At 33.3% G+C, this 12,942-nt stretch overlaps 2 protein-coding genes across 5 annotated transcripts; both read left to right on the forward strand.

Annotated features, from left to right (window-relative positions):
• Positions 1-1,132: 1,132 nt before the first annotated feature.
• LOC112500111 lies at positions 1,133-5,847 on the forward strand. Of its 4 annotated transcripts, none has more exons than XR_003067324.1 (4): positions 1,133-1,269; positions 2,101-2,545; positions 2,828-3,648; positions 4,047-5,847. XR_003067324.1 is itself a non-coding variant. In XM_025103412.1 (4 exons), exons 2-4 carry the CDS (start codon positions 2,144-2,146, stop codon positions 3,417-3,419), a joined length of 819 nt encoding a protein of 272 aa, XP_024959180.1. In that variant the 5' UTR covers positions 1,133-1,269; positions 2,101-2,143; the 3' UTR covers positions 3,420-3,436. The 4 variants fall into 4 exon arrangements, 3 of the variants coding, with proteins under 3 accessions (XP_024959180.1, XP_024959178.1, XP_024959179.1); XM_025103412.1 differs by lacking the exon at positions 4,047-5,847 and having other exon boundaries at positions 2,828-3,121; positions 3,297-3,436; XM_025103410.1 differs by lacking the exon at positions 4,047-5,847 and having other exon boundaries at positions 2,828-4,040.
• Positions 5,848-8,852: 3,005 nt separating this feature from the next.
• Positions 8,853-10,785, forward strand: LOC112500856. The gene is made up of 4 exons (XM_025104454.1): positions 8,853-8,980; positions 9,097-9,179; positions 9,612-9,702; positions 10,468-10,785. Exons 1-4 carry the CDS (start codon positions 8,949-8,951, stop codon positions 10,496-10,498), a joined length of 237 nt encoding a protein of 78 aa, XP_024960222.1. The 5' UTR covers positions 8,853-8,948; the 3' UTR covers positions 10,499-10,785.
• Positions 10,786-12,942: the final 2,157 nt, after the last annotated feature.

The raw sequence follows: 12,942 nt of genomic DNA on the forward strand, positions 1-12,942 counted from the left end.
AATGTTTATTTTAATTATATTTTATATTTAAAATTAGATATTAATCTTGTATTTGATTATATTTATCTGCAGTTAGTTACAATAATTCATATATGGAGTAATGAAGCTTTATTAAGTTGTACTTAAGCACAATCTACTTGTAATCTTGAATTTCAAGTAATATGTATCAATAAACAATATTTTATACATAAAAAATGGGTTTTAAGAGTTTTTATCAAATGTTTTATAATATAGAGGGTGTTTGGGATTGCTTATTTAAAACAAATTTTTTTTTTGTAAAAGAGCTTATTAATTTATGTGGTATCAAACCATAGTTTTATAAAAAGTGTTTAGATTAGCTTATAGCGGTACCAAAAAATCAACAAGCTGATAAGTTGTTTTTTAGTGTCTGACAAATTTTGCTTACATATGTAAAATGACTAAAAAAAAACAATCTTCCATATTATTGACTTATGAGAGTGTTTGAGATTGCTTATTAACTTATTTGATATTTTTAACATATAAAAATTTATTTTTCATCATTTATAATAATATCTTTGACAAAAATTTATATCAATAAGATTAATAATTTATATCAATAAAATTAATAATTTACATCAATAAGATTAATAATTAACAAACATTTATACCAATACCATTAATAATTTAAGACAAAAATAATAGATCTGTACAACAAAAGAATATTAGATCGTCATTTATAATGTAATATTTTTATAACCAAAATATCAATAACAAAAATCTCTATTAGGGTATAGAAAGGATATTAATAAGACATGGTTAAAATGGTAAACTAGTAATAAACAGTTTTTCATAAGTCAGGAAGGATTAACTTATCAAAAATTGTTTATTATCGATTTGGTACCGGTATAAGCAGTTTTATTTTTTCTCATCCAAACACTAACATTTAGCTTATTACCGGTGCCAAACTAAAATAAATCAAAAAACACCTAAAATAAGCAATCTCAAACACACGAATAGTATAGATATCAAAATATATTATTATCTATTTGTATAGATGTACATTATCCTATCAATGGTGGATTTTAATATAAAACGGTATTAATTTAATAATATTTATTTATATATATATTTAAAAAAAAAAAGATAAAACCAGAAAAGGTGCGGAGTACACACCAAGCGCACAATAACAACCTCCTTAACAAGTCATTTATGTCCTATATACTTCTTGCGCAGTTGGCAACCTCCTCCCACAATTCCTGTTTCCTCGAACACCAACCACAACAACGCTAGTCTCAGCAAAATCAAAAGGTATTACTATCATTAATCAAGAATCTGCTACGCGATTTCATTGATTTTGATCACTTTCTTTCCAGATTTCGATTGTGTTCTTCGTTTTAATCGATATATGAACTGTTCCGATGCCAATACGTTTCGATGATGTTTAATGTTCGTTTTATTATGATGTTCTATGAGTTATTTGGATTAGCATCTTTTGATTATCTGTAATGACATTTGATTGATTGTTTTTAAGACTTCGTAGTGATGCTTGCGTTTTGTTTTGAGTTCATCAGAGTATCATTGCATATGTCGATTGATTGATCTGGATTAGTTTGTTTTTGAGATTTCGATTCTGTTCTTCGTTATATATGTATGAACTGTGTCGATACCAACGCCTATGCTCGTTTTTGAGACGTTGCGTTAGTTTCAGATTCGCATCTCTTGATCGTCTATGATGACATGACTGAATGTCTTTCAAGACTTCATAGTGATGCTTGCGTTTTGTTTGAGTTCATCCGAGTAAACACAGATTGTCACTTGCATTTGTAGATAGATTTTTAGATATTTCAAAATGTGTTTATCTAATTGCTATCATGAAATCACTGCCGATGTTTGTTAATGATTGATTGATTAGTTACTACCTTGTAATGGCATTAAATGGTTAATCCGACCATTAGCATAGGAATTGGATAAAAAATATAGCATGTTTGTTATTTGCCTGTATTTTGTGCTTGTGTGTTTCGAATTAGGTCAAGTTATGAAGTTTTTGTTTGGTCAAATATGGATGTTTGATTTAATTTTATTAAATTTGATTATGGGTACACAATAGTTTGATTCATGGTTTGAATTTTTTATCAACAGATTTTGAGGACTTCAATTTGGAACTAAAGACAAATTCTGTATCATGAAATATAAGAGAGGAAGTATAGTGGAGGTATCGGTCAAGGACAAGCTTTGTTACCAGTCTTGGCGTTGTGCGCAGATAGTTTCTGGCAATGGGGGCAATTACACTGTCAGTTATGATGTGTATCCTGGTTTTACTGACGAGGCGGATGTGGAACGCATATCTGTGAAATATATTAGACCATGTCCTCCTCTGTTGGAAAATTCGGAACATTGGGTTCCTGGTGATGTGGTGGAGGTGTTTCACAATCTTTCATGGAAGATGGCAATTGTTTTGAAGGATTTCGGTTGGGACCAGTTTCAGGTCAGATTAGTTGGATCTTTCAAAGAGTTGGAAGTAAGCAAATCAGAACTCCGTGTGAGGCAAGCATGTCAAAATGGTGAATGGACTGTGATTGGCAAGGTACCTTTATTTAAGAAATTTCTGTTTTATTACCAACTTTGGATGATAGATTTTTGTTTACCTTTTTCCCTTGTGAACCGATTACATTAATGCTCCATTTGCATTTCGGCAAAAGGTTTTGTGTGGAGGTGCCCACTTCATATGAGTTTTAAGTCACATCTTTGCATCTAGGATTCTGAACAGATTCTTATTTAATTTTATATGTCATGTCATGTATGAGGTCCGAATTCTTAAGCAATAGTGGTACAACATGTTAAATATTCCTTCTTTCTGTGCGTGAAGGTTCCTAGAGATTATAAAGATCCAAATTGCAACAAGCTTTTGGTGTATGATCAAGATTCAGGTTTCCTAACTAAGCAAAGGGAAGCAGAAGGAGATTTTTACATTAAAGATCTTTGCTTTGATCCTCAGATTGACAACCATTTGGAGTCACATATTGTTTCCTCTAAAACCCTAAAGCGAGTGTCACCCTATGGTCATTCTCAAGGCAAGACGAATCAAGGAGGTGCCCAGAAATTCAGAATGTCTGAAAAAGAGGGCACACGTGTCCGAGTGCTGGTAAAATCACCTGAAAAGGTAGATGCTATTGCTAATAGTAGAGAAATGCTTTGTGAAAAAGACCTGCACATTGCGAAGGAAAATATAAATGGAACCTTTGGATCTTCGCGTGCTTTAACATTAGAACTTAACGATGCTGACAGTGTCATGAGTTCCAGTGGTAGTTGTAGCATTAATAGCTATTGTGGATCAGGTCCTGTTGAAGAAATTGAAGGTCATGATAGTGATGCAGAGTCTGTTTGTCAACTGGGATATCAAGAAAAGATTGATCAATCTCCCACCAACTCAGCATTGTCGGATGAAATCCATAGACTAGAGTTGCATGCCTACCGTTGCACTCCTACCGTTGCACTATGGAGGCATTACATGCATCCGGACCCTTAAGTTGGGAAAAAGAAACAATGGTAACTAATCTTCGTATGTCGCTCCATATATCAAATGATGAGCATTTGAGTGAGCTAAAAAACTTGATTTCTGCAGCTCGTAATAGATGACAGCCAAACCTGGAAGGAATGGCAGTTTTCATTCTTTTCTTCCTTCTCTTGGTAAAAATTCAATTTTCCTTCATTGAATCCCTTCATATAACTGTAAAAAGCATTTGTACATCCGCTTTATTGTTATAATGAAACATATGATCATCTTTTGAAATTCTTGTATTACATACTTAGAGAAAGCATTTAATGGTTTTGAGCTCAACAACATTTATGTCAATTAAGGGTGTCATTTAGTTTACACTTCTTTGTAGTTTTGCAGAAGAGAAATATAGTACAATATGTCCAATCTGTCCCAGGTTTTTCTGTTTGCAGTTAGATAACTTGTTTATTTGCTCTAGATTTCATGAGTAGTTTGTGGGGTTTATTCTATGATGGTTTTGCCCCTACCATATGCCATCATAAATGGTTCTTTTTTGGGATATTATTGATGCTTACCCTTCATGTTCCAGGGCCAAAGTAAGAGGCTTGTACACCTGGCTTCTGCATCAGTAAGTTGATGCCCGGGTGTGCAACCTATTCTATCGATGCGGGATAATCTGACACGTGCAGAATCAGTTCTGCTATATGATCCAGTATTTTGTCACAGCCTCACAGGTTCATATCTGTTATATCTGTAAGTCTCAAATTTATTTTCTTGAAAGATGCAGGGTTAAGATCTCGCAGCTACTGCATGACTCCCAGGTATGGGAAGGGGTTTCCTTTAGCTTGGCTTATTCGTAAACTTTCAGTTTTTACTTGGCATTGTGTTATCTTGCTTATCAGTAAGTGCCTTCAAAATTAGGGTCCTTTGGATAAATGACCTTAAACGAGTTTTCCAGTTAAGAGCATGACCTAATTTTTTTTGCTCAATGTATGTGACTTGTCCCTGGTTAAAAACAGCCTGCTCCCGTAAAAACTTAGAAATACCCTACTACGAATATAGTTTTCTAGAAGGTCATTCAGCTAAATCGCCCCTTCAAGTTATTAATCTTTACATTCGTCATGTTCATTACGTAAATCATCTGCGGAGAGTAATATGATTCTGTAAGGCGGCTGAACTTGTTGGTCTTGGGCTTCTTGCCAAAACCTCAAGTGTACGCCGTGCTTGTTTAGTCTCGGTTTGAAGAGGCCATTTGAAAATCAGAATCAAAATTCAAACCCTAAATAGGAGTTATGAGTACACCATATTTAAAGGATAATAATGAGAACGTTGGGCTTGGTTGGCAACCATAAACAAGCTTATAAAGTGGCTTTTCGAAGATGGGGAGGCGTTGAATAACCTCACAGTTTTCTTTTAAATTGACCTTCTGCAAGTTTTAGAATGCCACTTCCTTATGCAAGCATGCCGGAAGGTTATGCTTAATGAGCTTAATGGTTTGGGTGGCTTATTCGCTCAGCCATACAAGAGCTTTTCTTTACGGGTTAATCGTTAAGCTATTAAGCCAAAATGGCTACATGGAATAAACCAGGACCCAACACTTGTCCCAGTTAAGCAGTACTCTTTTAGGTTCATATAAACCCTCCAACTTGTCCAGCTAATAGGGGTTGTTTAATTACAGCTTAAAGAGCTTAATTGTCTGGGCAACTTATTCGCTCAGCCATACAAGAGTGTTTCTTTATGGCTTAATTGGTAAGCTATTAAGCCAAAAATGGGCATATGGAAAAATCCAAGACACCTCACTTGTCCCTATTAGCCATCTCAAACAAATTATAGTAGAAATGCCTCGTAAATAATCCAACCCGCCCTCTTTGCCTCCCTCAAACCTAGCGGAATCCGTCCTTCAGACAAATAACTTAATTCATACATGACTTAATGGAAGAAATAAACGTAAACAACCTTCAGCATAAACCATAATAAGCTCGGCTCTGATCAGTTTGGTCTGTGCTCGTCATAGGCTCGTGTACACCTAACACCTCTTTGTTGGATGCAATAGATGAAAAACATATGGAGCTTTTTAGATCGAGTAACGTAATATTTGATATTTTATAAAAAAATTATACGGTTACTGAAGTCGGGCATTAATTGTTATACGTCTTTTAGATTTCATTCAATTATGTTGATTTGGGTTACTTTTGATAAGTTATGTGAGGCGCAGGCATGATCATGAGCATGATTTGCTTGAACAATGCAGGGTCTGAATCGAACAGAAGATCAACTCAATGATGAGTGATCCATGGTAATAATCCAATACCTAACATTCATGTTTTTTTTGTTTTCTGTAATTTTTTTAATGTAAATGATGTTTTTTATCTCCAATTATGACAAAACCACTCAGCTGTCATGAGATTTTGTAGAATTGTATGCAATAAAAACGTTTGTTTTGTAATAATCAATTAATAAAAATATAATTTAATTATTTTAATAATTATTTATAAAATTTATAAATAATGGAATCCAATTCCATTCCAAATCCTACAAACCAAAAACATCAATTCTCCCATGAAATTCAATTATCTCAAAAACAATCCTGCAAACCAAATGGATCCTAAGTATTCTTAAGGAAACTCAAAACTTCAATCAACATGTACATCCATCGTAACATTTCCCACTTTTAATTCTGAGTGAGTTTTTTGGTTTCTTGGGCAATCATATCAATCTTATTTTATGCACTTGAACTCTAAGGGACCGTTTACCAAACATTTACCCGGTAAGCGCTTACCGGTAAATTTAACACTATCATTTACTTATCGGATAAGATTTTAGTTTACCAAAACGGTATCGTATGCAACAATTTACCTGGTAAACGCTTACCGTGGTAAGAGTCGTCGCCTTCACTTACCGGGTAAGATTCTTGGTCCTTGTTTCGCTATTACAAGGTAAGATTCTTGATCCTTACCATATTCATCCGGTGAGGTAAAAAATGACTTGGTGTTCACTTACCCGAGTAAGCGTTTGGTAAACGGTCCCTAAGTTTTATGATTATACAGAAATGTTTGAAATAAGATCAGAACTTGTTTTAATCGATCTTTATCTGGGTTTTTTAAAAGTATAATAATTTTATACAACAAATATTGGTGTATACTTTTCATCTTTCGTGAGAATGACCTCGTAGAAGATTGGCTCTACAGGAAACCTTGATATTGTTAGACCAATATCCATCGTATCTTTATCTGTTTTACGAGTGTTCTAAGTTTTGACTGTTTTTCATTATTATGAAGATAATAACTTATCAACGATGTTCGCCTTTTTTTTTTCAAATACAATCTCTTACTTGCTATTATTATATTATTACGATTAGAATTTAACATAAACTTTAATGTAGAGAATACCTCATAAAATAACTGGTCCCTTAGTGACTCTCTAACCAATAACCACACACACTACTAAAACAAAGACCTTTACCAACGGAAAAATCCGCCGGAAAAGTGGAATACCGACGGATTTCTAGCGGATATCACAGCCAGAAAAAACCATCTCTGTTAACAGGTTGGTCTCATAGTGCAACTCTAATCCATCTTTATTTATCTGAAATGAAGTTGGTTCAGCATTCACTTCGTTATAAAACCACTCATACCCAGTATTGCAAGTGAAGCCATCGAAAAGCTACTGAACATCGAAAATATTTTTGGCACTTAAAAAGAAAATAAATATTTATATACGTATATATTATTGAACTGATAAAATAGACACGATTCTTCTTTAACTATTTTGTAAATACATCAAGTAATTAGTGTAACTTTAAATCATATTATAAAAATAATTCCCTATTTTTTTTAAAATAAAACAAGTGAAAACTTATAATACATTTGACCACATATTTTCACATAAAATGTGCTAATAATTGTCATGTTATTTGGGTCATAATGTAGTCAAACATGATATATTTGAGCAAAAAGTTGATTATCGACAATCCTAATAAACTTTGTATTTGGGTATTTTTTTTTGCTCAGTCAGTGCTAAGGTTAGCCAAAAGGATTGAACACGTGACATGTCTTGTATTTATGCAAAGTCACCCCACCGGTTATAAGTCATTATCATATACACAGATGATGATGATTTGTTAGAGTATCTTCAATGATATTTTCCTATAAATAAAACATATAGTTCTTTACAAGTCATTTCATTGTAGAGAATTTTTATAAGTCACTCTGTATTTTTGGAGTTCATGTAAAAAAAACACTGGTTCTTACCTTCAATTTTGCGTGAAATATTATTTTATTAATTTTTAACTGATTTAAAACAATATAATAAAAATTGTAAACAAAGTAAATGAGACCCACAAAAAAGATTATTGTGGGTCGTTCCATTGGAGATGTCGTAACACCTTTGAGGGTGTTTTCAATATACACACTTATTATATCAAAATTAGATCAAATTATACATTAAAAAAATGTAAAAAATAAGGGGTCGTTTACTAAACATTTAGGAGGTGTTTGTGATTACTTCTTTTAGGTGTTTTTTGACTTATTTTAGTTTGGTATCAGTGATAAACTAAATGCTAGTGTTTGAATGAGAAAAAATAAAACTGCTTATACCGGTGCCAAACCTGTAATAAGCAGTTTTGATAAGTTAATCCTTCTTGATTTATGAAAAAATGCTTATTATCAGTTTACCATTTTAACCATGTTTTATAAATGTTTGTTAATTATTAATCTTATTGATATAAATTATTAATTTTATTGATATAAATTATTAATATTATTGATATAAATTTTTGTCGATAATATAGAAGACTGTCTTTTTTGGTCATTTTACATATATAAACAAAATTTACCAAACACTAAAAAACAACTTATCAGCTTACTGCTTTTTGGTACCACTATAAACTAATCCAAGCACTTCTTATAAAACTCTGTTTTGATATCACATAAGTTAATAAACACTTTTTACAAAAAAAAAAAAAACATAAGTTGTTTTAAATAAGCAATCCCAAACACCCCCTAATTACTCATAAGCAATTACCGATTGAGCTTGACAAAACCAAGAATCTTACTCGTTAAGAGTCATAACAAGGATCGATAGTCTTACTCGCTCAATGAGAGAAAACAAACTCTTACCTTGTAAGTATTTACCGGGTTTAAGACACTTACCAACAATCTATTTTGATGACAAAAGATGTTATACAGTAAGATAAATGATGTTGATGTCTCTTGCCAGTAAGCACTTATCCGGTAAGTATTTGGTAAAAAACAGAAGAAATTAGTAGGTATGTCCACATTTAACAAGCAATATGTGTGCATTCCAAAATTTGAGGGTAGAAAGTGTAAATGTTTAATAGAAAAGGGGTAGGAGTGTAACAATATATAAGCACCATTTTCTCGAAGAAAGAGCAAAGAAACTCGAGAACTTTGGTAGTCGTAATAGCCAACGCAGATCGGAGTCGGAGGTACCTCCATCGGCGATCCCTAATTTTGATTTCAAAATTCCGGCAATGTCATCATCGTCTTCTCATCCCGCCGAGGGGTAAATTGCTTTGATTTCACGTTATTTGATTTCATTAATCGTTTAACAAAGGAAAGGGAGAGGGCTTTACCTCTTCGTGTGGATAAATTCAATTGTTTCTGTCGTTGATGATGCAGTGACGATGTTTATATAAGACAGAGTAAAGGAGCTCCGTTCAAGTTCTTGGTTCCGCTGATTTATGCTCCTGTTCTTCCTCTCAGTAAGTTTATTTAATTCGTTTTTGTTTATTTACTCCGTTATTTTGATTTGATTATTGATCTGCTAGGAAGAGATCGATTAGTTATCATCCAGGTGATATTTGCTGTTTGATTGTGTTTTTTCTTCTCGCGTTGGTTATGTTTTGCTCCATTTTTTTGGCTTCTTACATGAAGAGGCTAAACAGAGAATTTTGATTAAGTGATGTGAATTTATTGCAAACTGAACGTCGTCATGACTCTATCATCAGCTGTCGAGATTTAAAATGTAGCTAATTTTCTTGTTTAATTTGGAAGGGATGAGTTTGTTTTCTTCTCTCATCCTTTTAATCCACTGGGAAAGGATTTGATAAATTTAAGATGGGAAATTTGTGTTGATGAATCTACATTCTACATGGGTTTTGTTTGCTCAAGTTCTGATTTCTCCGTGGTTTCAGTTCGAATTGCATTGAAGCACAAACCGGTTTTGAGGGATCGTTTGTTCATAGGAGTTTTGGTTGGGGCATTTGCTCATGGATCTTACTTGGTGTATCCTTTTTCCATTTCTTTTAAGTTTTATGTCATTAAAACCTGCTTTTGAACTTCTGTTTGTGGTACATTAATCTATATGTCTATGAACTTGTCAAATTATGTGCACTTGTGTCCTACCTATGAGAGTAACAGGCTGCAAGAATAACAAATATGAGTGAATATCAATTCTTGATTATGCCTGGAGCTTTGCTTTTGATCTGGTGGAATGCGCTCCGACCAAAAAAAACCAGAATGAAGGTATGGGTAGTCGGGTGTGATTGTTTATCTATTTTGCTCAAACATTTGATATTATTAGTAGCCAAAGTTCCATAAGGTTAAAGGGCTGAATTGCAACGGAGACATTTTCTTTATCCTTGTCCTTGTAACCCCTCCCCTCTTACGATCTATTTTGTGCTTTAGCTTGGTCTACGTCAAGAATCAAGATTAACCACATTTTATATGTGTGCGTTCTATTTGCTTACTTTTGTAGGACAACTGAATGATCATAAATTACAGTGGAAAAAAGAATACCCCCATCTATAAAATATCCCTATTGGGTAACAAACGTAGGTAGCCGTAGGAAATTCTTTGGTAACAAAAACTTTCGTTTGGCAACTTTAGTAAAGAACGAACAAAAACAGACCTGCTTTAGTTCAAAACGCGTAGGGAACCGTAAATAAGTAAATGAACCTTTAAGAATGTTTGAGAAGCTTGTTCTTCTTTAAAGATGTATTCTTTTTGTGCTTGTATTTGTATGTAATTTTCCTTGACAAACATGTTCAGATCAGATCTTTACGACAGCGAGAGCAAATGAACCAGCAGAGCATTCTGCATGCAGCTTTGTGTGTGTTGATCAAATGTAGCATGGTGCTATGGTAATAGCCTAAAAGGAAGCTTCAAATTTATCATTAAATTTTGTTGGACTTGATTGGTAGTTAGTTTGGAACAAAATAAGAATCCGGGAACTCGATAGTACCAAACTTTAAGGATGAGAATTCAATATTTTTGGTGGTGATGTATTGTTACCAAGGTGGTCTGAGCTTTTTCTTGTTTTTGTTTTGACTTTCACTTGACTGCTATAAGCATTCTTTGCTTTCTACTCACAACTGTTTTATTAGCTAAATCTACTTTGTGCCTTTAGACTTTAAGGGCATGTTTACCTATTGCTGACGGGTGCTGATTCGTTCAGCACAACTGACTTGGTCAGCATCAGCTAGTTTACCCAAAGACGGATCTGACCTATGGTGGCTGAACACGTACTCGGTCAACATTATCATTTCACTTACCTGATCAACACACAAGGATAAAGGTATTTTATCAGCTACAAAACACGAGGATAAAGGTATTTTATCAGTAAATGCTAACTTAATGACTCTTCAAAGTGACTACTAACCCACTCTGAATGACTTATGTGATCTGGAAGGGTACACGGTCAAATGGTCAACGACTTGTTGGATTCGATTGTATAAGAACTCAATTATGTTGGTTATGCCAATTGAAACAGTTTAGGATTATGATTTTTCTATCTTATTCATTTGTGGTTTGATTTAACTGTGCATGTTAGTACTCTTCATGTTTGCCCTCAGACGTGTAGCTCAGTTGGTAAAGAGACGGAGCGACTTTGCTCAAATAAACAACAGGTTCGAGTTCAAATCCTGCGGGAGACGGGTTTGAACCCCTCTGCTAGAAGGAAATTGATCTGATACATCTCAGTGCATTTCATTAGTTTTGACATTCAATTAGGATTGATCCAAGGCTGACGATCTCTTCTTACACTTCTCTATAACTTTCTTTCTTACCGGAACCCAACCCTATATATATATATAGGGTTAGGTTGCTGTGAGAAGGAGAGTTAAGGTGAGAAACGTAAGAAGGGATCTTCATTCTTGGATGTATATTAGGATGAAATGAACCGTATCAAACATGATTCATGGGTGAGTTTGAGATTAAAGATGATCAAGGGTTTAAATTTATTCTTATGTTTCTCACGTTAACTTTTATTCTCACACGATTCTTTGCCTATATATAATATTTTATTGCATCATTATTCTTATTTTCCTTACCTTTTCTTTGTAAAAGAGACTCGAGAACACAACGTCAGGAACTATCTCTCGATGGGGTCAAAAGGGTCGTAGCCCTACTAGACCCAAGGGACAAAAAAATAAAAAAATTGGCATATATGAACCATCCCAGATGCTAAAGTTTTTCTTTCTTTTTTTCTTTTTAAAGTATATGATATTTATATACGACAAATGCAACAAATAAACTCACACACCTCCACACCTTTAGTGAGGTTTGAGTCCCTAACCTTCTAGAAGACCAAAGACTACGATACCACTAAGTCAAAGGTCTTTTGGTTCCAGATGCTTTGAGTCCTTGACCTTCTAGAAGACCAAAGACCATGATACCGCTAAGCTAAAGCCAAGAAATCTTTTATTTGTGTTTTTGAGACAAGGGAGAAGAGAAGCAAAGTGAAGGAAAGGAAATAATAAATTTCCATGTTCTTTTAACACACACAAACTCATATATATATATATATATATATATATATATATATATATATATATATAGAGAGAGAGAGAGAGAGAGAGAGAGAGAGAGAGAGAAAAGAGCGATCAAATGAAAACCATTCTTATTTGTACAAACCGTACAAACCACTCTCATACGTCGATTTCATTGTTTAATCTTATGAAATTTTTCATGAAATTGTTTAATCTTGTGAAATTGTTTTATATAATACTTTTTTTGATGAATTTGTTTCATATATGGTTATGAAATTGTTTCATATAATATTTAATTAAAACTTTAATGAAACTATTTCATGTATTTTTCAAAAATTAAAATAATGAAGATGATAATATCCATGATTAACACCCTTCACAATAAAAATGGTTAATCAACTTCTATAATTACAAAAAAATGAACAAAATGAAAAATTATGATTGGTTGAATGTGGTTTTTACGGTTTGTACAAATTGAGTGATTTTTATTTGAACGCTCCTATATATATATATATATCCTTATTTGTTTTTTTCATTTTTTTTGTAATTGACGGGTAAATATGTAATTTTACTAATGTTAATAAAGGTTATTGTTTTTCTCAAATACAATCATTTCTTTTTCCTCCCAGTTTCCTTCCTAAAAGATTATACGATATTTTCTTTTTTCCCTCGCTCTTTCCTTCACAAAAATGGTCTCGAGAACACAAGCTAAGGGTGCAAATGTTGGTAGAAACATAACGAACCCTGAGCCGGAGGA

The sequence above is a fragment of the Cynara cardunculus genome, assembly GCF_001531365.2.
Source record: "Cynara cardunculus var. scolymus isolate 2C chromosome LG 17, CcrdV1, whole genome shotgun sequence".
Lineage (NCBI taxonomy): Eukaryota > Viridiplantae > Streptophyta > Magnoliopsida > Asterales > Asteraceae > Cynara > Cynara cardunculus.